The sequence below is a fragment of the Engraulis encrasicolus genome, chromosome 8 (assembly GCF_034702125.1).
Source record: "Engraulis encrasicolus isolate BLACKSEA-1 chromosome 8, IST_EnEncr_1.0, whole genome shotgun sequence".
Taxonomy (NCBI): domain Eukaryota; kingdom Metazoa; phylum Chordata; class Actinopteri; order Clupeiformes; family Engraulidae; genus Engraulis; species Engraulis encrasicolus.
Window position 1 is genome coordinate 35,841,021 of NC_085864.1, and position 25,841 is coordinate 35,866,861.

General features: G+C 42.4%; 2 protein-coding genes across 7 annotated transcripts in view; one reads left to right on the forward strand and one right to left on the reverse strand.

The window, feature by feature from the left end:
- lrch3 (leucine-rich repeats and calponin homology (CH) domain containing 3) overlaps positions 1-14,398 on the reverse strand; it is a 49,502-nt gene extending 35,104 nt beyond the window's left edge. For all 6 annotated transcript variants that reach the window (XM_063205551.1, XM_063205549.1, XM_063205550.1 and 3 more), the window contains exon 1: positions 14,121-14,398. In XM_063205551.1, the coding sequence (XP_063061621.1) occupies positions 14,121-14,364 (244 nt within the window). In that variant the 5' untranslated portion in view covers positions 14,365-14,398. The remainder of the gene's footprint in view (positions 1-14,120) is intronic.
- Positions 14,399-15,778: 1,380 nt separating this feature from the next.
- The window catches only part of abcf3 (ATP-binding cassette, sub-family F (GCN20), member 3), a 34,896-nt gene continuing 24,833 nt past the window's right edge, over positions 15,779-25,841 (forward strand). The window contains exons 1-3 of the mRNA XM_063205553.1: positions 15,779-15,884; positions 16,754-16,901; positions 21,352-21,428. Coding sequence (XP_063061623.1) covers positions 15,779-15,884; positions 16,754-16,901; positions 21,352-21,428 — 331 coding nt within the window. The remainder of the gene's footprint in view (positions 15,885-16,753; positions 16,902-21,351; positions 21,429-25,841) is intronic.

Sequence of the window (25,841 nt, forward strand, 5' to 3'; positions counted from 1 at the left end):
AGAGATAGAGAGAGAGAGAGAGATAGAGAAAGAGAGAGAGAGGACAAAATCATAAACCAAAAGAGAGAGAGGCATGGAGAAGGAGAGCAAGAAAAAAAAAAGACCAAGAGGGAAACAAAAAAACAAGGGAAGGGAGAAAACAAAAGCGTACTAAAATTAGCCGGCGATTGGAAGAGAGCTGGGGGAGCCGGCCCAAGCGAGTTGTGTGCCATTCCTGAGGCGTGAGGCCCGATGACCGAGCAGGCCGCCATCTTCTCTGATCCCCGGCCCAGGAGCGGTTACCGCAGCAACCACGTCCACTCCTCACAACTCAGCTGAATCCTCTCTTTCTTTTCTTTTCTTTCCTTTCTCATCTCTTCCACTTTGCTTTCATGCTTTCTTTAGTTCTTTCTTTTGACATTTCTCTTTGGATATTCCCATCTCCCTCTCCCGCCCCCACACCAATCTTTCCCTTTCATTTTCCTGGCTGTCTATCTCTTTTCTTCTCCTCTCCCTTCTCATCCTCACAACCGGCGCAGGCACAGATGCCCTGCACATGTTCCACATGGCCGCACAGACAGACAGACAGACAGAGACAGACAGACAGACAGACACATGCAGAGAGTACACATATCACTCCATTCAACCCCCTGAATTTTCCTTAATTCTCAAGTCAGCGCAAGACAGGGAGAGACTAATGGGTTGATACAGGGGACACACACACACAGAGGGAGAGAGGGGGAGCGTGGTATGGAGCAGAGTTACAGGTGTGAGATACACAGGGAACTGAAGGGAGTGGGAGTACTGTATGGTTGGAGAGAGAGAGAGAGAGAGAGAGAGAGAGAGAGAGAGAGAGAGAGAGAGAGAGAGAGAGAGAGAGAGAGAGAGAGAGAGAGAGAGAGAGAGAGAGAGAGAGTGTGTGTAAGCGAGTCAGGGAGAGAGAAAGAGAAAGAAAGGTAGCAAGTCACCGAAAGGGAGAGAGGTGAGAGTCGAGACGGCAACAGAGTATGTGAAAGACAGATCTGTGCAACGAACGCAGGGAGCTCAGACAAAGCTTCCACTGGCTTTTCAAAAGGCCCTGTTGAGTGACACAGAAGGCCAACAGAAGTTCACGGCCCCAGAGGGTTGGCAGCAGGCTACTCAGACCTCTAGTTCACTCAGTGGAGCTTTGTACAATGGCGTGTACTTCTTAAAAACAGAACTACTTTTCACTCTCTCTTACACCTATGGGGCAGAACACCATGAAAATGCTGCCTTTGGCTAGGCATGTATTGTACACATAAAACTGTCTACACAGTACGCTCGAGGCGGCACATGCTACTTCTTTTTTCACACACACACACACACACACACACACACACACACACACACACACACACACACACACACACACACACACACACACACACACACACACACACGACTCCTGTCTGTCTCTCACACACACACACACACACACACGCACACGACTCCTGTCTGTCTCTCTCACACACACACACACACACACACACACACACACACACACACACACACACACACGACTCCTGTCTCACACACACACACACACACACACACACACGACTCCTGTCTGTCTCTCACACACACACACACACACACACACACACACACACACACACACACACACACACACACACACACACACACACACACACACACACACACACACACACGCGCACACACACACACACACACACACACACACACACGTGCTGAAAACACCACATATCTTTGAACAACATGGTTCTCACAAAAACGCAAACACACGCACACACACCAAGCCTCATGACGGCTGCAAATAGGCCCTAACGTGACAGGCAGATAAAAAAATCTGAAGTTTTCTGTCGGCCGGCACAGCAGCCAGATATCAAAGAGTGCTAAGGGGGCTGAGAGACGGTGTGTGTGTGTGTGTGTCTGTGTGTGTGTGTGTGTGTGTGTGTGTGTGTGTGTGTGTGTGTGTGTGTGTGTGTGTGTGTGTGTGTGTGTGTGTGTGTGTGTGTGTGTGTGTGTGTGTGTGTGTGTGTGTGTGTGTGTGTGCGCGCGCTAGTCGCGGGAACAGGCGGCGGTGTGGGGCCGACGCAGGCCTAAGAATAGCAGAGCGTCGCATAGCTAAATAATCAGCCTCCTCATGCTGGCCTGCAACACTCGGTGCTGTGGTGTCTATGTATGAATCTGTATGTTAAGTGCATAATTACGTGAACACATAAGAGAGTCTATGAATCTGTGAGTTAACGTACATTTATGAAAGACAGAATATGCATGTAGGTGTACAAGCAAGAGAAGGTATGATGGTGCAAGTTATGTGTTTTTGAGCGTGAAATACAGTGAATATTATAATGCGAGTGTGTGTACGCAAAAGAGTTTTAGAGTGTGTGTGTTTGTGTGCGTGTGCGTGTGTGTGTGCGTGGGCAGGAGATTGTGTCGTATGCGCACGTGTGTGTGTGTGTGTGTACTCCTCAAGAACACCATGGCCTACCCTGCTTTCTGCGTGCCCGTGCCTGAGTTCATGTGTTTATGAAGTGCTGCGTCATCGTTGTATTGCAACACATGCAGACTGTGCTGTGCATGAAACAGCACGAGACACGCAGGGGACAGAATGAGGATGATTAAGAAACTTCTTAAGAGGGGAACATTCATGTTGTTTCCAGATTCAAGACCTAAATGGCAGCCCAGAAGTCTGTATGGCAAATTGACCACATAGACCATTATGGGTTTTTTTCATAGAGAAAGCAAAACCAGTATTTTATGAGGTGGTCAGGCAAGGGTCAATAGGGCTGCATCATAAGCTGAACAATTGAAACAATAATAGGCCTACATAATAAATACATACATACATACATACATACATACATACATACATACATACATACATACATACATACATACATACATACATACATACATACATACATACATACATACATACATACATACATACATACATACATACATACATACATACATACATACATACATACATACATACATACATACATACATACATACATACATACATACATACATACATACATACATACATACATACATACATACATACATACATACATACATACATACATACATACATACATACATACATACATACATACATACATACATACATACATACATACATACATACATACATACATACATACATACATACATACATACATACATACATACATACATACATACATACATACATACATACATACATACATACATACATACATACATACATACATAAAGAAACCACTGTAGACCTGCCATTCATAATGCTGTATCTTTACCACAAAGTCCACCTAGTACTTTTCAAAGTAGACACAGCAGCCAAAAAACTATTCATGGTATTGCTTCACATTCACCAACTTACACTTGCACTCAACCTATGATACTCTGATACTACACCGCCACCAAGCAAGCTGAATACCAAACCACAACAAAGAGCGGTACGGGTTCATTCTGAAATGTGGTGACGTGACCAAGCTAGGATTATTTGAACGTTGAGGACGGGTACACCGTGGACAAGATAAAAGACAACCACGTTGGCATTTGTTTACTTAACTTAAAGAGAACAAAGCCATGAGGGTCTTGCACTAAGAGGCTTACAACGACTGGGCTAACAAAATCTAGTCTGTACTTATCCGCCAGCCCACCACCCACCTCCGAGGTTAAGTAGAGCTGGACCTGGCCATGAACCAAGAACCTCCCCATATCCATCTGACTCATTCCCAGTTACGTCAAGTGGAGCTGGAGCTGAACCAACAACCTTCCGCTTTCTAGCCGACTCCTTGAGCCATGTGTGTGTGTATCCTCCTGTTGTAATTGTGTCAGGGGGGACAAGGCCCAATAAACACTGAAAAGAGTTTAATTGTAGTGTGTGTGTGTGGAGTGTGGTGTTTGTTTCTGTGTGCGTGTTTCTGTGTGTGTGTGTGTGTGTGTGTGTGTGTGTGTGTGTGTGTGTGTGTGTGTGTGTGTGTGCGTGCGTGCGTGTGTGTGTGTGCGTCTCAGAGAGCAGGGTCATTATTTACTCCCTCCTCGCCGAAGGGACCGGTCCCGAATCCTGCCTGGTGGTGCGCAGCTCGGGGATTGTTTGATCTTTATAGTGGGGACTGCTGAGCTGCCTAAGCCTCTCCATTATCTTCCTCAAGAATCACAACCACTCCGCTCCGCTCCTCCCTACTCCACCTCCACTCCACTCAACCCCGACTCGACTCCGCTCTCAGAATGCCCAATTCCTTCTGCTTCCCAAAATAGTCAAATTATATGCACTTTGGAGCAATTCTCCAGACGGCCGTTCCAAAAGAGAAAGAGAGAAAGAGAGAGAGAGAGAGAGAGAGAGAGAGAGAGAGAGAGAGAGAGAGAGAGAGAGAGAGAGAGAGAGAGCTTAAGCTTCTGCCGAGAGTAGAGTGTGGGAGTCTGACACGGGGGTGAGCGTGGCGTGCCTCCCGAGTCAAAACAAAAATATGCAGCGCATTATACTGAGGGGAGATGGCTCACTGTGCTTCCTTTAAGCTGTGGTGGTGCAGTCAGTGGGAGACTCGGTGTGTGTGTGTGTGTGTGTGTGTGTGTGTGTGTGTGTGTGTGTTATACAGAGCGAGATGATGGCTGGCTGTGCTTAGTTTAAGTGGCGGTAGAGGTGTCAGTGTGTGTGTGTGTGTGTGTGTGTGTGTGTGTGTGTGTGTGTGTGTGTGTGTGTGTGTGTTGCAGTGTATTCAATTGAGTAGATAACTGGCTGAGACCGATAATTACACTGGCTGTGCTGTGGCAATGGTGTCAGACGAATTCTGTGTGTGTGTGTGTGAGTGTGTGTGTGTGTGTGTGTGTGTGTGTCTGTGTGTGTGTGTGTGTGTGAGCGTGAGTTGCATTGTATTATGAGGAGACGACTGACTGTGCTTCAATCGTTGGTGGTGTGTGTGTGAGTGTGTGTGTGTGTGTGTGTGTGTGTGTGTGTGTGTGTGTGTGTGTACGCCGCCATGCATCTCTCTGTGTGTATTGTAACAGACCCAACAAATAGTCTCACTCATCCGTACCAAGACGGGGGGGGGGTTTGGGGGGTCAAGGAACTAACAATGTGTTTTCAGGCAGACCCGTTGCATTTTTCCAAGGAAACATAATGTTGGTTTGAGTCTCTCGACTTTTTCACACCATCCTGTGCAGACTGCTATTCTCCATTAGCCGTAATAACAGCAGTCCTGATTGGGGTCGATGCCAAAGGAATAGAACCACACACAACACCTGTCTGATGACCACATGTCCTCCTTCCATTGCCACAATCGGTGCCCCATTGTTGTTGGATGTTAGCCTGTGCCTTGTCGATTTGAGCTGTCTGTCGAGCTGGGGCCTATACTACAAAGCAGGTTCAGCATAAGTTAAGGTTAAGTTAAGAGGTAAATCATCTAATACAGGAGCTTTTCTGACAAAAATGAGGACTCCAGGCTCTTCTATTAGATGATTTACCTCTTAACCTAACCTTAACTTATCTGAACCAGAATACCAAGTCATTTACAATGCACTACAATAGCGCTCCTTGGCTAGGGCTTGGGGTGGGCTATGTTTTTTTTATATATACATTTTTGGGGCTTTTTGTGCCTTTATTTGATGGAACAGTGAAGACGTTGACAGGAAACGAATGGGAAGAGAACGACGGGGAAGGGTTGGCAAATGACCCGGGTCGGAATCGTACCCGGGCCATCCGCATAGCAGACGAATGCCCTACTGTTAGCGCCATGGTAGGGCCAGGGTGGGCTATGATGTTAATGCTAGTCTATTGGCAGCCCATCTCGACTGACCACCGGGACTACTATACACGTACAGTATGTTTGTAGGTGTTAGTATGCCCGCTAATGCGTTTCCCTGGCTGCTAGCTAGCTGCTATATTTATCCGTGCAGCTGTGGCCTGAGCGGCGCGCTGCTTTTGGGATACAGGAAGTTCTGCTCTCACAGCAATGTCTGCTTCCTACTCTGGGATCCCCCTCGGTGTGGAGAACACACAAGCATGAGTACACACACACACACACACACACACGCACACACTTTGAGTTGCTTCAACACACATAAGATGTCTCAGTGGTTATAGTGAAACAACACGCACACGCACACGCACACGCACACGCACACGCACACACACACACACACACACACACACTTTTGTGATCATCAACACACACAAACAAGGCTGAGGGTCAGTTACAATATAATCAGATCTTGGGAACTGGCTTATATAATCAGGCTCCTTGGGATGGATACAGCAGTCCTTGCATGTTTGTGCGCGAGACCTGTGTGTGTGTGTGTGTGTGTGTGTGTAACACGTGACGACGAGATGAATGTCATTTGTTTACGCTGGAGACCAGAAAGAGAGCGTCTTACATGCCCATGCCTGAAAACGCATGTGTTTTTTATGAGGCACAGTCATCCCCCATTGCACCATGTTTGAACGTGCGTGTCATGGTCTTCCAAGTCTCCTTCTCACTATTAGCAACGCTTGTTAAAAGGACTGACTGGCTTTATTGGCTTCCCCTTAAACTGCCTACAAAATAAACTTCTCTCTGGGCCCTACTAGACAAACTGGGTTACTTCTCATCGACTAGACTGAGGCTGAGCCAGGCACGACTGGAGCAATCAGCATAATTTGGAAATTTTCTTGGGTCTAGCCTACTATGAGAAGTAGCCCAGCTTGTCTTGATTGTTCCGTCCTCGACGGTGAGGATCACAGAGAGTGAAGCGTAGACACCCTCTCTCTGGACCCGTTAGTGTTTTGAGATTCATAACTAACACTCACCCTAGTGAGACTTAACACATTTCAACTGCTTGTTCCACTTTTAAGCAGTGAGCCCTGAGGAAGGTCTATGGCCAAAAGCTTGGCAATTGAAAGACAAAAAAGGTGTACTGTGCAGACATTTTTGTTACCGTTTTCTTAGTACTGAGAATCCCCAAGACCTCTGAGCGAGCACTGACAGACATCACGGCCAGCAAAACACAGCAGCCCGCATAGCCATAACATTTACGTTCAGGTTGCATGCATCCAAAGTCAAACACAGCCTGTTCCTTCTTAAAGGTTTCACTCAAACACATCTAACATGCTACTCAAAAAACTCACTCAGACAGAAAGCACACTCTATACTTCCTGTGCAGTCGTACTGAAGGCCCTGTACCCATGTGGACCACTGAAACACTAACATGCAGCCAAACCCAAACTAAAGAAGGGAGGTAGTGTGTGTGTGTGTGTGTGTGTGTGTGTGTGCGCGCGCATAGTGTCTGCCTTCCCTCGTTACTAAACTCAACACAAGCAATGATAGCAGCGGCAAGTGCATGCATGGTTGTTTCGGTCTCGCCGACTTGGTCTTTCTCCCAATGGTGGTTAGCATATAATAAGACACAAGGGCTCTCAATCATCCTCTCCGCACTCGCACAATAACTACATCTTCGCCTCTTGCACTCGCACAATAACAAAGTATATCTTACGTTATGCCACCACAGTCAGGGCCTGAGATATACCGGTAATTATTTTGTGCTATGGGGAGCTAAGGGGAGGGAGTACACGAAGAGGAACTCACAGAACCTCGCAATGGGACAGGCTTGTCAGTGAAACTAGTCAGATCAAGAGCAATGCAGGTACTTTCTGAGCTCCCGAAAAATCGGGAACTCCTCCCTCTTTGTCAGAAAGCAAACAACCATTAGCAAACCAAGGGAGGCGGGACAACCATGCCGTTTGGGAAGTTAATTGTTATGCTCTTGGCCAGATCACGTCTCGAAGAGATTTCAAAGTCGATGATAATCAGGCTAGGTGAAACAGGTTACAGTAGAGACACCATTTTAGTTTTCGAGCACTTATATCAATATCATAACGGCACAGACGTTATGCCGTTATGTTGTTTTCCCTTTATAACTGCCCCCCTGGGAAAAGCATACCATTGGATGCGCTCCAGGAGGATGGAGTGCTAATGCATTGCTGTGTGATGCATTTTACAGCCGCATTTGGCTCCTGGGTCATCTTTAAATGACAGAATCGCACACAGAGTTCACCCAAGTTTCACAAGTACCACTTTGGGCACTAGCTTGTACCTTTAGATAGTTAGCGGTGCTATATTTGGTTCCTGGTTCATCTTTTGAAACAACAGAAGGCACACAAAATTCACCCAAGTTTCACAAATACTACTTTGGGCACTAGCTCGTCCCTTTAGATAGTTAGCGGTGCTATATTTGGTTACTGGGTCATCTTTTAAAACAATAAAATGTACACAGAGTTCACCCAAGTTTCAAAGTGCTTTGGGTACTAGCTTCTCTCTACTGCTGCTGCACCCAGCCTCCGCTCTTCTCTTCCCTTCAGCAGCACTATCGGCTGTCTCTGCCACTTACATTAGCCATGACAACCACCCAAACACAGATACACTCATCCGCTGGCTTCCTTGCTCACTCACACGCTTGCGCTTGGAGATGGTCTCCTTTTCAACGAGCCCTCTTCTCCTCTTATTATTCACCGTGCTGCTCTGACAGAATTTAGTTTTCTATTATTCATGCACTGCAGTCTGACAAGTCAGAGCCATTGCAATGGTAGCGACTGCTATTGGTCTGTAACTGTATGAATAAAAGGTGAAGACGGCCAACAGAAGTGTCAAACCACCTACCAAAAACACAGACCGGTTGCTGACAGACCAACCGTCAGACATTTCAGCAGCATAAAATCGTCAATATATCATTTCATACCAAATTTATTATTTTGTATAAATTCATTTCCCAGCGGAAGAATTAAAAAGTCTTAATGTAATTCTTTATTGTTTTCAGCACCACCACCACCTGTCCCGGGCTTCCTCTCTGCAGTGCCCATCAGCAGTCTCTACTGCGCTGCATGAGTCAGCACCAGCCGCGTGCCACTGGGCCAGGGCACATTAGTTTAGCACAAAGATACAGGTCACTGGGTCACACCACGCCAGCCAATGACCTGAACAACGCTGAGGGGCCAACACAGACAGACACAGACAAGACGGTGGTAAAATATTAAATGGCACAAAGTATGTCACATCACGCAAGACAAGAGGCCTGAGCAGAGTGGTGAGGGTCCCACACAGACAGAGACCAGACAAGATGGGATAAAATGTTAAATGGCCCTCGGTATGCAGAAGAGCGTATCCCAACCAGTAAGTGGTAATTTAGGTTTCTCGACAGACAAAGGCTGTCCAAATGAGCAGTTTCAGCAGAGGCAGCACAAGCGGCCAGGAGGACAAATTGGTGTCAGAGGACAGTGGCTACCTTCTAGCAAGGGGACGAGTCGGTGGGGGGGGGCACAGAAGATAGATAGAGATAAAGAAGAGGAGGTTGTGGAAGACAAATAGAGATGCACAGAAGACAGAGAGAGACAGAGATCCAGAGGGGAAGAGAGAGAGAGAGATCTTGATGGGTAAAGCTGGATAATGTCCTATTCTCTCTACTTGCCCTCCTAACCCCTTCTCTGTTTAGCTCCATTCTCTTGTTATTTTATCTCCATCTGCCTTCCCACTCTTTTTGAACTACTTCTTCGCTCTCTCTTCTCTTCTCTCCTCACCCCAAACCCTTTCCCGACTCTCTCCATCTCGCCTCTCCTTGCCACCTCTTTTTCTGTCACTTTCTTCCTCATTGCTTTTTCGTCCTCGTCCTCGTCCTTGTCCTAGCTAGCCCCTCTTCATCCGATCTAGCTTCATCATCCCATCTTCATCCTCTAGCTCTATATCCCCAATCCCTCTTTCCTCCCGCATGAAACGCATTGCCACCATACACTGTATCCCCGCTCCCCAATCTCTCTCTCTCCCGTCGTCTCCGGCCATCTCTTGGCTCCTTTCCTCGTCTCTCCCTAATCGGGTAATTGTGTAATTCCTCCCGTGGGCTCCTCCCAGTGATAAACAACCAGAGTCTGCCCCGGGCGTCAGCCTCGCTCAGCTCGCGGCCCGGGGTAAACAAAGCAGCTGTGTGGTGTGGTGTGGTGTGGCGTGGTGGGGTTGCTGTGCGCAGGTCTCTGCACGGTCCACCGAGCTCCAGGGAGTGGAGAGGAGAGGAGAGGAGAGGAGAGGAGAGGAGAGGAGAGGAGAGGAGAGGAGAACAGACCCTAAAGGATCTTTACTAGTAAGGACAAAGTTGGCCTGCCCAATCCTGTGGCCTTTAGGAAGGACAGGAGCTGACTCCACAGGGCCATAGTTAGGTAGGAACACAGTTGGCCTTTCCCAAATCCAACCCATTGTTAGCATATCTCCATGGCAGCTAGCTAGCTAGGCAGCCATAGAGGTAGATCTTGAGGGACTAAGTACACAACCTCAGCTTTAGCATTTCGTCTGACTACAGCAAACGAAAAGATGAACTTCAGCGCTTGTATACATCCAGTAGGCTTTTCTAAATTCCAACCCTGTGCATAGTCAGATTCCATAGCAGTTACCTAGTTAGCTAGTAGGCAGAGAGAGGAGTCTAGCACTACAACGAGCAGAGTTGAGCTTTCCCAATTCCAGTGCTGGGAATTATATAGTCTAACTCCCATAGCAGCTAGCATAGCGAGAGAGAGAGCCACAGTCAGAGGCAGCTAGCGAGGCCTCCCTCCTTTCTTCTGGCCGAGATGAGATGCCCTCCCTACTTCCTGCCGCTGTCGCTTTGCTTTCCTTTGTGAGCGGCTCTGGCAGCGAACGTTGGAGCTGCCCCAGAGCAACAACGGCAGAACACTGCAGAGAGGAGCGGGCCTCCGCGCACACACACACACACACACACACACACACACACACACACACACACACACACACACACACACACACACACCAATGAGCATGCGCTCCAATTCCTCAATGCACACAGACAAGAGTGATCACAGAGGCGCCCTCGGCTAGAGCACCACACTCGCACACTCAAACACGCTGGGATAGGATACCCTATCCCCTTACGCCAAAAAACACACACACATTTCTGCCTGTCTGACTTCCACTCTCTACACGCACACGCACGCGCGCGCGCACACACACACGCGCGCACACACACACACAGTCAGCTTTTCTGTTACCCCCCATGGCAGATTCCAGCGGTGGATGTGACTCATCGCTTGTCACAAACACACACACACACACGTGCACACAAACTATTATATGAATAGACACGCTCTGGCACAAACAACAACAAAAAGAGGAAGCGTTCCAAAGCCAGCTTGCAATAAACCCCCTCAACAAATCCGCCAGAGATATCACCATCCAGTTAGATCATCCCAGATGAAATTCTGGTTTTATGAACTACCATGTTTGGGGTTTTCATTTACTAAGGATTTCACATTCTCTAAGACTTGATTCTATTTTGCCTCGGAATAGAATTGTAGTAAGAACAGAACAGAATAGAATGACTTCATTGCTATTTATACAACGTGTAGTACAATGAGATTTAAAGCCTCTGTTCAAGGAGCACAGAGCAAAGTATGTGGTTTCCACATGTCCGCACGCATGCACATTGTCCTGCCTGCTGCTATTCCATCCCTGTTTTTTGGTCACAGCATTGATGGCGTTAATTACTCGCTTCATGTGACACACACCAGGCATAAATAAAAAAAAAATAAAGATCACAAGGGTGTCCCTGTGCACAAGAAGGAACATCACACTAGCTCTCCTGCCCTCTTTTCCACCACTGTTCCCCCTCCCTCTCTCCTCTCTCTAGTTTACCTCCTTTTCTCTCACACACTTGCGGTTAATTCCAACTGCCCACTCTGGTCTGCTTTTGAACCAATTGAGTTTATCCCCTTCCTACAGTAGCCTGCTATCCATTACGTCACCACACACACGCACCTGTTTTTACATATCCAGGCAGCCTTTCACATGGGGAGTCTCCAGGACCCATTCATTCATAATGACACTCCACCCCCGGCCTCCTCCAACCGTTTCCCGTAGGGAATTTGTTAGTCAAATTGGTTATGGCTGACTGAGATCATCAATCAAAAATTATTTATATTAAGTCTCAACTCCTCTGTCTGCACCATTGAGCTTTCTATACAGTATTTTTGGGAGACAAATAATAGCCTGAACTGTTTATTGTCAAACACATTCCAACCATTTTATCACCTAATTTTAAACCAAAGTCTAATTTTAGTACCCTATTGGGACAACTTCGTTAAGGTGGGAGGGATGTGCTAAGTTGACCGCACAGCCTCCTCTTTTCCCTCCCTCTCTTTTTCGCTCTCGCACTCACGGTCTCCCTCTCTCTCTCTCTCTCTCTCTCTCTCTCTCTCTCTCTCTCTCTCTCTCTCTCTCTCTCTCTCTCTCTCTCTCGTGACTCAGACACACAGACACCCCCCCATGTCTGTCACCCACATGTGAGAGACAGTGTTGTTGACCCACTGGGGGTCAACAAAACTCGCAGACAATCAATGCTTGCCTTGCACACGTTCATTTCAATACTGGTGGTATTGGGGCACACAGACACAGTAGACTAGAGCCGCACAACTGCCCAGACTAGGAATCCGTTTGCCAGACTGTACCAGAGAACTATAATTCCCATGCGAAGAGAAAGAGAGACAGAGAAAGAGAGAGAGAGAGAGAGAGAGAGAGAGAGAGAGAGAGAGAGAGAGAGAGAGAGAGAAAGAGAGAAAGAGGGGGAGACAGAAAGAAGGAGAGAGAGACAGTTTGAATGCCTTCTGTAAAACTCTCCGCTGGGACTGAACGACCAAGAGCGGGAGAGGGGGAAAAAAGTTGACATGCCTGAAATATCCTACAAAGGAATGAGACGGCCAAACAGGAAGAGCAAACACATAGCCTACTGTGTGTTTGTGTGTGTGTGTGTGTGTGTGTGTGTGTGTGTGTGTGTGTGTGTGTGTGTGTGTGTGTGTGTGTGTGTGTGTTTAGTGGCACTAGATGACAGTCTGGATTGGAGCATAGAGCAGGAATGTGGAACATAGTGTCAGATGCCAGCTCTTTCAGCTTGCCACCGTTACTCAACATCTGCCCCATTGCCCTGGCCTGCTGATGCATTCTGGTCTTCCCTGCTCCATAAAATATGCAGACAAGTGCAGAACAATGAAGAATGGAATTGTTTCATTCTTTCTCCTGCTGTTATTTTGCTGTGACTTTTTGCAACACCGTTATGATGCGTCCCGCTCAAAACAGAACGTTTGGTCAGAGACGTTCTATTGTTAGAAGAACTAAGAACATCTTTGGTTTGGTCTCACATAGGAGCTTAACTGTGGAAGTAACAATAACGGGTACTGGCATCCCGCTGAGTCTCACGCTTGACATGACAACAGTTCAAAGAGTGAATAACCACTGCTGTCAGCGTTGTTTTGATGGCATAATTATATCTGCAATCGTGTTTCCATACATTCTAAAGAGCGCCTTCATCTTCCACAGCGAAAACAGCATGTTTTGTAATAGCTGCTGCAATATGAACACTGACTACAATGGTGAAAGGGGCATCAGTTGACAGAGGTTTCAAATATTTACATTTATTTCCAAGCCTATCACTAGGTGGTTAATTATATTTTAGGCATTCCAGGGATTTAAAAAAACATATTAAGATCAATTTTGCATTCTGCAATAGGTTATTTGACAGAAAGATTGGCTTTCCTCCCATTGCTGAGGGTTTGACAGACTGCGTTGATAAAAACACAAGATGCACTAGCGCGCTAAATGTTAGCGGGCTAAATGCAATGGACAAACGTCACTTTGACAAAATGGACAAAGTTTGGTCCGACTTGACCAGCAGTTGCTAATAATTTCAAGACCCTAAGGTCGGGTTTGCTTGTCAACTTTTGCTTACAGCTAATAATTAATGGTAAACGCACCCAACTCTACAATTTTACAAGCAGAATTTGAATAGCTTCCCTTCCACACCCCCGTGTTTACCAGCTAATACTTGTAGAGCTAGCCACACTGCTAACTTCGCAGACTATCCTGGCTGCTAGCTGATTTGGTGGTCTTTAGCACGCTAGTGTACCGTTGGTCAATGTTCTGGCAAATCTTTGCCGATCCGTCTAGGCTCGGCTGTTGGCTCAGCAGGGCGACCAGTATCCACCAACATTGCAGTATATGGGCGTTGGGGAGTTAGAACAAAGGATGCGCACTATTTGATTATCACGCAGTTCCCAATTTTCCTCGGGTCCTCCCAAAAAACAGCAATGAGCTTCGATAGCAACCTACCGGCCCGAGTAGTGTCTGTGAGGTCGTGGTTGGCGGCGCTCCTTGGGAACTCTTTCAGTTTCCTGCCACTGAGATTCAGGCACCCTGTGGCCGCTGCTTCGTCTAACGCCCGGTCCAGTGAACGGTTCCAAGATGCGGGGCAAGCTGCCCCTAATCCATTACCGGAGGTCCCTGCTGCTCCGGGATTGCCGACCGCAAAAGTGGGTACGGTGTTCTCCGCGGACAGCAACACCGTGGCCGCCATTACACAGCTAACTCCCACTGAATCTGTCTGCCTGCCCGTCAGACGTTAGGTTTGGCTACACGCAAGCGCAGCTGCTAGGGGCAGCGTGAAGGGGCAGACATGGGAGAGGCTACTGTGGGCATTGAGCTTGCGCACAAAGGATAGCACAACGACAACAAAACATTGGTCATTCACACAGAATTTCTAGTGAATGCAGTAGCACTATGTTATGCTGACACCTATAGCTTACACCTGTCTCTAAATACAAAATCCTTGAACATTTTTAGCTCGCCAACATGAACAGCTGTTTTCATGTTTAAATTTAAAAAAAATGACAATAATCCTCCTCTTGTATAGGCCTACACAGATTTAGGCTATTAACCTAGGATTCTTTTGTGGCTGTCAGGCAGCATTTGCATTTTTCACATAATCCCACTGACAATCCCTGCCAATGATTTACCTCAAATGTTCATGTTTTTGTTAGGCCTACTCTCAGAGTTGTAGGCCTACAAAGTAGAAGTACTCTTGTGTATACAACACTTGTTGGTATGACATTACATGGTTTCAAATTTGTAATATCGGCCTACTACTACTTGTTATAATTACATCTAGAGTAGGCCGACTTCTTCTTCTACTTTACACAATCTCTGCTCTGTTTCTATGTGGGCACACATATTTGGAAACCATTGTCATGATCGATACGGAGACACTCCAATACTTGGAATCTTAGTTTTTACACATTGAACAAAACCTGTTTGTTTGTAACTGAATCTTTTTACACATTGAACAAAACCTGTTTGTTTGTAACACAGTTCATGTTATAAACATGTTATAAATGTACATGTAACACATATGTTACAAACTAACTATTTTTTATAATGAAACTAGCTGAAATTTACCCCAATGTCAGATGTTTGGCTAGTTCCCCAGTTTATTTCCCACACATTTTGTAATACACACAACTGTAGCATATCTAGACTATAATTCATTATTTTACCTTCCATTATAGAGGTGATATTGAGTTTATTTCCAGCATTTGTTTTGGAAGGCCTGGAGGGCCCTTTGACATCATAGGTCACTCTGTTGTTGGACATGATTACACTCCCCTCCCTTTTAGGGAAACAACTGTGACCAGCACTAGTTTCTGCCGTCATAGATAAAAATAAAAACTACTACACCCGCGAATCCCCCGTGGATCAAACATTACCCATTTAAACTCTTCTTGAACTAAACAAACTTGTCAAAATATGTTTTATACATATGATACCAGCTGAAACTCTGCATTACAAAACGCAAATGCCTGCCACTGTCAGTTTTCGCCCTCTACGGTTCAAACCAAGCCCTGGTTGAGCCGAGGGACGCTGAATTCTTTCATAACATGACTTCATTTCCCACAATGCATTGAACACGGCTGTTCTTCCTACCATGTGAGCACATGCGCGGTCCTTGTCGACGGGGCCGGTCTATCATGGCGACATACGTGGATATCCTGAAGAGCGAGTTTCCCGAAATCGACACTGAAGTCTTCGATTATATCACCGGTGAGTGGTTCAGGTTGGTTTATAAAGATGTCGTGAGTTGTTGGGTCCCAAAGTCTTCACACAAGGTCAATGGCATCCACTTCCTTGGCGAGTCACAAGAGGAGACCTGTTAAAGCCAACGAGACTGTCGGCCAACGTTAGCCTAGGTTGCTAGCGGGGTCTGTGGGCAGTCAGTTGAGAAGGCATGCCAGTATTCATCATTCAGTTATGCCGAAGGATGATTTGAAATCAGTTGAATTCACTACGCCTATCTCTGGCCCGGAATGATGTGCTTGTTATCACCTGCCTTGCTGACAAGGCACTTTTTGCGCAACATTGCATCACACATGGACTTGGGTTTTGGTGGTCATGATATTGGGTGTCCTTCCAAGAGTAGGCTGAAACAGAATTCATTACACTTTTATTCATTATGTTCCCGCTTACCCAGCACAACAATAGCTACACTGAAAAGCCGGGTTGCTTGTTGCAGGAGCAGACTGCCCTCATCTGACGGGACTAGAGGCTCTGTGTTGGAACCTGTTAACTATTTCAAGTACTAGTTGTGCTTCTGAAACCTCTTCATGCTCCCCTGCAAATAGTAACATTTAACAGCTATGGTACATCCATAACATGTATGAATCACCATGGTGTATGATGGTGGCATTGTACTGATTTAATGGTGTGTTCTGCAGTTGAATAATCAGTGGAATTATTATGATGACGTGACAAAATGAATGGCAGAATGCCTGAAAAGAATGGCCTTGTTCTTGTTCATGGGGAAATGATCTTTACACATCTATATATTGTGTGTGTGTGTGTGTGTGTGTGTGTGTGTGTGTGTGTGTGTGTGTGTGTGTGTGTGTGTGTGTGTGTTTGTGTGTGTTTTACAGGTGTACTGGACAGTGGAGGTGCAGACTTTGAGGATGGAGAGGAGGTATTTGACGCTATCGGGGGAGTGCTGCAGGAGGTGTCGGCGGACTGCAAGAATGAAGACGACATCCGCGACATCTGTCTGCAGATGTTTAACACACTCAAGCTGTGAGTATCTGTAATACTGCGCCCAGACCAAGCGCGACCTACGCTGCCTAAAAAGTTTGCTGAAGAAGTTTCACCATGAATTCTCTTTATGCGCTCTGTACGTGACATTGACATGCTTGATTTAGCTAATCACATTACAGCTCTGGCTTAACAGCCTGGGACATTCGGAGACATTCCAGTTGGTTTTCGCCGAACCACGTCATAGCTCATTACCATATTATTAGCTTGACTTTCATCGTTGAAAATTCGCTCTCGTTGCTCAGTTCACTTCGCCCCTGGTTCGCCCCTGGTTCACTTCGCTGTGGTTGCCTAGTTTGCTTTCCCTCCATAGAGAAATAATGACTTCCGTTGCTCAGTTAGCGTAGGTCGATCTTGGTGTGAACAAGGCCTAAGGGCAGTGATTCACAGTTCATGCGAAGCAAACTTCGTAGTGCAACACCAAACGCTACACTACCCTCCTCTAAGGTGATTTGATAACTCTGGATAATAATGTGATTCTGCTCTATGTTGTGACTGACTGAACCACTATACAAGCCCGCCCCCTGGGTCTTGCACAGCTATTAGGTACTTGTCTTGCGATATGGTTGCAGTGCTCAATAAATGTGCATAGACGTGGATATTCCTATGTGATTTTGGCAAAGTGGGTCCCTGACCTCAACATTAAACGGCTACACCTGTTGTCGTAACCGAGTGCATCCTCAACATTCATAGTGATGGCCAGTCTCTCACTTGTGCGCCCTATCAATACGTTCAGCTGCCCTATATATGCACACATGTTGCCTTTATAGGCTTTACTAAGGATGTAAAAAGACATTTTGTATTTACTTTGTAAACAAGAGGCTGGCTTGTGGTCTTGTGTTGCCAATTAACATACAGTACTAGATCATGCATGAGTACTTTGTAGGCAAGGATTGTATAGAGCAGTGGTTCTTAACCTTTTTTTCTTAACGCACCCCCTTACCTGTGCCCAAGACAAGTCGCGCACCCCCAACTCAAGTGTCTGCACATATATACACACTAAACAAATATTTTTCGTGATTAATTACAACGATTCTTGCTTGAGACCTTAATCAATACCTTATACCTTTACATGGGGACCAAAACAAGTTTTAATTTGGTTTTGATTTGGCCTAATTATACTGTTCGCTTATAGAATTTTGGTCACAACCTCAACACTAACAAAATTCCGCGCACCCCCTGAAATCTCTGGCGCACCCACAGGGGGTGCCCGCACCCCAGGTTAAGAACCACTGGTATAGAGTATATACAACAATTTAAAGTGAACTTGCATCATTCTTTAACAAGTGGCTGGCAACTTGTAACATTCCTATACTACTGAACATTTTGATTGGATGTAATCGTGATCGGCTGAGTTGGAGCCAGTGGTTTCGTTCCATGTAGCCAGTGTTACACGGGGGTCTGATGAGTATGGACTCGTCCAGAATTACATGGGTTTGATTGATTGAGAATAACTGTCAAACTGGAAAGCAGCTAACATTCATCTCATGTAAACATCACTACAGCGCATGGTATTTTACGGTATTTTGACCAAGGAAAAAATAATAAGCCTCTCATTGTGATTGGTGTGCCGGGGCTGGTGCCAACTCGACAGGCAAAATATTTTGGCCATTTGCATACCTGCCGACCATTACGCATTTTGTGTAGCAGATACGGATTTTGACATCAAACTACGGCGCTGTCACTTCAAAATACGGGAAAAACCAATAGCAAAGTGTGTTCATGGGCCCAATACATTGCTCTGTAGACTTGCAACCAGACAGAGCCGTAGATATGGCTCTGCTTGCAATTGTCTCGCGCTGGCCTTTCCATTGGCCAGCAACGTGTGTGGGGGGAATATTGACCAATCAGAGCGCTAGTTTGAGGTCTTCATTTGGTGTGCTGCGCTCCTCTCGAGTCGAGGCATCAGCTGCCGATAGAAAGTTTGCTTCGAAATCACACAAGCAGAGTAATATAGTCCTATAATCTCTGACACAAGTGTCCTCCTCCTGTCATCATGTATTATCCATCTTGGTACTGTCGCTGTAGTTTTACAAGTGAGCACCGTCAAAATCACCGTTTCAAAGGTAAATGGGCTTTGAGAAAGGTGACTGCATGTATGGGAATAGTGAATTGCGTCCAGTTGCTAAATTTCGTAAACTTATGAAAATAAATAAAGGCCGAGGTCTGTCGTATGGTTCACCCAATGTTTCGCCGTATTTGACGGGAATATGTTGTTGCTTGTTTGATATTGGACCGAAACGAGATTACTTCCGAATGAGAAATGTGTCGATGACTGCGCTATAAATTAGCAGATTAGCAGCAAACTAAATTCGGTTTCCCTTTGCGTCGGATCATTTTAACTCGGGGAAAATAAAGCGATATTTCTAACGGTTGTGCTCGGAGTACATCTGTAACCTACCATGACACCGTATAGGCCAGGGGTCAGGAACCTATGGCTCTAGAGCCACATGTGGCTCTTTTGTGAACTGTATATGGCTCTTACTTATCTAGGGTTGCCAAGGGTTCCCTTGAAATATGGAATCGTCCTGTATTTATAAATAAACATATGGGTTCCATTTTGAGTTGAAATGGGACAAGGGAGGTTAAAATGCAGGAAATTACATCTAAGAAATACAGAATTCTCCCAGACCTTCACCATAATGAAGTTGACAGTTGGCAACCCTATACTTACCTGTTATCAATAAAAGCAATAACTTGACAATACACTCTAAAATGGTCTTATTTGAAATGCATCCTTTTTCAGTGTTTTTAAAATGGTATGGCTCTCATGAAAATGTCTTTTTAAAATGTTGGCGTTTATGGCTCTCTCCACCAAAAAGGTTCCTGACCCCTGGTATAGGAATACTGTTCCCCCCCGAGTCGTGACCCATTCTGTGAACAAGTGTAACAGGTCGTGCGTCATACCAAATATGCATCACTCCACGACTACTATCCGTAATCACGTATGGCAATCTATTAATAAAAAATCAATTCTCCTATCATCATATATGTGCCGAACAGTGAACAATAGCCAAGTCATGGCGGCAGATGAGGGTAGATAGGCCTACTATTATGCAGAGAAGTACAAACAAGAAGCGTGCATGCCCCTAAATTAGTGCATGCCCCTATACGTCCCAAGAGCAATGGCCATTAGCCCCCGTCCCTCAGTAGAGCCACTATATGACGCATTTTGTACCGAATGAATGCAAGTGTGATTTTGATGTTAGCCCCCAAGGCAACCTGATATTATCCTAGTTTAGATAACACTTGTCTTTATCTTTTTCTCTACTCTGCTGATGCTTCTTCACAGTAGGTGACAACATTACCATTTATTAATATTGGGGGAGATGATGTAAGAATCATTACAATTCAACTTTTTGTTCATTAAAATCACTGAAATGCCTCTGTATTATAGAATCAAAGTATACATTTTCCTACATGTACCTTCTACAGCCAAAAAAATAATCAGCAAATGCTTCAATTTCATACTCAATTCCAGCTCCTTAACACCCCCCAATTGACCAAATGCTCTGTTTGGCTGGTACATAGGATAACTTAATAGGCCTATAGCCACTTACTAGCCAGGACTGGTGGTATTTTTTGACTAGTAAGATTAACAGCCATATTGGCTGGTGATCAATAAAGTTAATTTAGGGGCCTGAATTCCAGCACACTATATCATAGCATTTTATTGGTGTTATGGTGTGAAACAAAAAAAAAAACATCTTCCATGAAAAATTAGTAAATTATGGTAGTTCAAAGCACTGTGAAGAGCAAGATAAACTATTTGCCAGATACACAGGATGTTAGGCTAAAATGCATTAAAATGCAGGAAATTGCATCTAAGAAAAGCAATTTTTCTCGGGGAGGACCCCTAAACCCCCTGCCTGAATGAAGTGTCTCATATCTTCCCTGTTGACATTTGGCAACCCTAGGTGTAGGGCAGACTATGCAAAACAAATTAGCCTCTCAGATGGGCCCGCCGGCGGCCCCGTTGCTTTGCCATGCCAAGTTGTTGCGCCGTGAATTGCCGCGCCGCGATAAGTTGCTACTCAAAATTTTTTGTAAAGGTTGGCAGGTATGCATTTGGCAGATTTGTCTAGTTTACTAGGCAAGGCTCAAGTCACCAACATTTTTCACACTTCATACAATGCCAAACAGAATCCAAGTGAGACAAACCCATTGTTTTCAACCGGCCGAGGGCCGAGGTTAGACTTTGTATGTCAACAGTAGAGATTCTTTGAGTGGAGATACTCATTGAACAGCTAACACGAAACTGCTGTTTTTGCTCAAGTGGACTATATAAAGTGTAATACAATACTCTCTGTGCGTCCTGTGCGTCTCATAGGAAAGCTCAAATCTCATTATACTTTGTATAATGACAATAAAAGGCTTTATGTTTGTAATGTCGTTTTGAAAACTCAAATTATTGTGTTGTACTTCCCCACAGGAATAACTGTCACCCTGCTCAGAAGCAAGTGCTCCTGGATGCTCCAGTTCAGTTGTCCCAGATCTCCACAGATCATGGTAAGGACATCTTAACCTCCTATTTAACTTCAGTAAACTCAGTAGATACGTCCGGGCAAGGATATCTATTCAGTTCTTAAGTTAAGTACTCTGCAGGGACCTTGCTAACACATACACTGTAATCTTGGGGCATAGGTTTGTGTCATGTTTTTCAAAGAACAAAGCTTTATGGAAAATTGAGGGTAATATAATAGCGTAACTCTTCAAGCGTAAATCAAGCTGAAGAACACAAACTCAACATCCCCTTTATATACATTCCCTGACAATAAATTAACACCCACAATATTTAGAAGGTGGGCCTGTGATGAGGACAAGCCAGTGGAACACAATAGTTTTGAGTTCAATCCCAGGGTATGCCACACCAATTGTTTTCCCTGAGCATGGCACTTGAAAATGACTCTTTAATCACTAGTCATCTAAAGCAGCATGTGACGTGGTTTAAACAAAACAACCATACCCTGAACACAATTGCAGTAACCTGTGTTTTACACATTTGCGGCCAAAGTAATAACGGTAGGAGACATGTCTGTCAGAAATGATGAATTGCTGTTTATCGTCCCCAAGAACAAACTCAATTGCTCTCACTAGCTAGCTGGTAGAGGAGTTGCAAATCACCCCTGGGGAAAAAAACATTGTTTTGTTATTGCAAAAGAGTTTTTGAGATATTACAGTGTACACTCCACATCAACAGAAAAATGTAAATTTGTTCACAGTAGGAGGAATTTGACACATCAGATCCAGAGTTTTGATTCAGTCAAGAGTTCTTTTGTATCATTGTCGTGACATCATCATAAACTGATCATTTGCTCCCAAGTAAAAAAAAAGTGTACTTAATATATACTTAATAAGTACGTTTTATTTTATTTAAAGTGTATGACTTCTTGTGTGTATTGAGAAGAATGTTACTTTTGGGATACAAACTTATAGTATATATAATAATGTACTTGAAAATTAATTAAGTAAGTAGAGCTTAAACACATTTTAAGTTGACTTTTTTGTACTAAAATTAAACTTTGTATAAGTGTACTTAATATACTAAAAATATATTTAACTTTAAGTACATTATAAGTATACTAATCAAGTCACTTTAAAATGTGTTTAATGTTTACTTTAGCATGCGGATAAGTGCATTTTAAGTACATTAGAAAATCTATTTTAACGTCATGAGAAAGTACTTTATAGTATACTGCAGAAGTACATACTTAAGTTGTGTTTATTTTGGACAACTTATAGTATACTTAAATACACTTGAAATATAATTAAGTAGAGCTTAATCACATTTTAAGTTGACTTTTTTGTACTAAAATCAAACTTTGTACAAGTGTACTTAGTATACTAAAAACATACTTAATTTTAAGTACATTATAAGTATACTAACCGAATCACTTTAAAATGTGCTTAATGTGAACTTTAGCATGTGGATAAGTGCATTTTAAGTACATTAGAAATCTATTTTAACGTCGTGAGAAAGTACTTTATAGTATACTGCAGAAGTACATACTTAAGTTGTGTTATTTTGGGACAACTTATAGTATACTTAAATACACTTGAAATATAATTAAGTAGAGCTTAATCACATTTTAAGTTGACTTTTTTGTACTAAAATCAAACTTTGTACAAGTGTACTTAATATACTAAAATCATATATTAACTTTAAGTACATTATAAGTATACTAACCAATGTACTTTAAAATGTGTTTAATGTGAACTTTAGCATGCGGATAAGCACATTTTAAGTACATTAGAAATCTATTTCAATGTCATGAGAAAGTACTTTATAGTATACTGCAGAAGTACATACTTAAGTTGTGTTATTTTGGGACAACTTATAGTATACTTAAGTACATTGAAATATAATTAAGTAGAGCTTAATCACATTTTAATTGACTTTTTTGTACTAAAATCAAACTTTGTACAATGTGTATTTAATATACAAAAACATACTTACTTTTCAAAGTACATTCAAGGACATTCAAAAAATCTTAAGTACTTTTAAGTGTATTGACTCTAAATGTATTTTAAGTATACTACAAGTAGATTTTACTTTAAGCACATTTCAAATATATTTATTTTAAGTACACTTTAAATATATTTCAAAAGTATATGAAAAAAAAATTAATGTAATCCCCAGTTACTCATTTCCATTGTACATTGTCTTGTTTCAAACCATCGCCATTCACATGAACCTTCCTTTCACCTTCACATCAGACAAACAACCACTGCTCAACCAGGATTCGAAACCACAACCTGCACTGAAACAGACTGCCAAACACTAGACCACAACTACCTGTCCTTTGACAGGCCACAATTCTTGAAGTAAGTCTTGAGTAGTACACTTTAAGTATTTTTATATACGTAATTATACTACTTAGAATCATTGGTGGTGGTATGCTTTTATCGAATTAAAGACACTTTTACATGTTTAATTTGTGTGCACCAAAAAGTACACTTTAAAGTGCACTTACTAATAAAACACAACTTAATAACAGTATTTCAGTATTGTGCTTAAAAGTTTAATAGGTAAGGCCTTACATGCCTTTTTAAGATGTTTGTGCTCTTCAATATGGTGTTTTACCATAAAATACATTAACAAAATGGAAGGTGGAAGGTTATTTAATGTTACAAAGCATAATGAATAAATAAGCCTAGGTTAAAATACACTAAAATGATGGTTTAAAAAAGTACCCAGGTGAAAAAAGTGTACTTAATATACTTAATAAGTATGTATTTTTGTATTTAAAATATACTTCAAAAGTGTGTATTTAAAGAATGTTATTTTGGGACAACTTATAGTATACTTAAATACACTTGAAATATAATTAAGTAGAGCTTTAACACATTTTAAGTTGACTTTTTGGTACTAAAAATCAAACTTTGTACAAGTGTACTTAATATACTAAAATCATACTTAACTTTAAGTACGTTTCAAATATTCTTTCTAATACCAAACTTTAGCACATTACTTTTAAAATACAAATACACTTACAGGTAAAATACACTTAAAATATACTACACTAACAGTATGTTTTCAAATACAACACTTAAGCACATTACTTTAAAAATACAAATACACTTAAAATACACTTGAAGTGGTTCAAGACAACAAGAAAAATAACATAAAATCTTTATAAGTGAGTACATTTCATTAAAGACAATTAATATTAGTGTCAAAAAGGCAATATAGTAAGTATGCAAAAAAATATGCATATTTGTAAAGGTCGTAAAATAAAGTTTAGGTATATATAACTGATAATGTATATTTTCTAACACTATGTTTGAGTACATTTTTTAAGAACAAAGTTTAATACATTAAACTAGCAGTACATTTTCTAATACCATACATTACTATAATGGTGTACTGTGTATGATTTTTTGTAGTTTATTTCCAAAATTCATGCTGGAAAAAGGGGAGTCATTCATCATCATCATAAATTGAGGTTTTTGTCCATGTTCCAGATATAGACATTTTTTGCTAGGAAAATGACTGTACTTTGGCCAGTAATTAGTTTATTTATTTTGTAAATATAGTTACAATACATTTAAATACACAACACTAATAGTGTATTCTCTAAAAAACAATCTTTAGCACATTACTTTAAAAATACAAATGTACTTAAAATACATTTAAATACAATACACTAATAGTGTATTTTATAACACTACACTTTAACACATTACTTTTAAAATATTAATGTACTTAAAATAGACTTAAAATAGAATATACTAATAGTATATTTAACAATACCACACTTAAGCACATTACTTTAAAAATACAAATGTATTTACAATACATTTAAATACAATACACTAATAGTGTATTTTTTTAATAAAACACTTTAGCACATTACTTTTAAAATACAAATGTACTTAAAATAGACTTTAAATAGAATATACTAATAGTATATTTAACAATACCACACTTTAGCACATTACTTTAAAAATACAAATGTATTTACAATACATTTAAATACAATACACTAATAGTGTATTTTATAATACTACACTTTAACACATTCCTTTTAAAATACAAATGTACTTAAAATAGACTTAAAATTGAATATACTAAAAGTATATTTAACAGTACCACACTTAAGCACATTACTTTAAAAATACAAATGTACTTACAATACATTTAAATACAATACACTAATAGTGTATTTTATATAATACTACATTTAAGTACATAACTTTTAAAATACAAAGACAAAGATACTTAAAAATACACNTAAAATATAATNCACTAATAGTATACTTTATAATGCTACACTTTTAGCACATTACTTTTAAAATACAAAATGTACTTAAAATACATTAAATAGAATATACTAATAGTATATTTAACAATACCACACTTTAGCATATTACTTTAAAAAATACAAATGTATTTACAATACATTTAAATACAATACACTA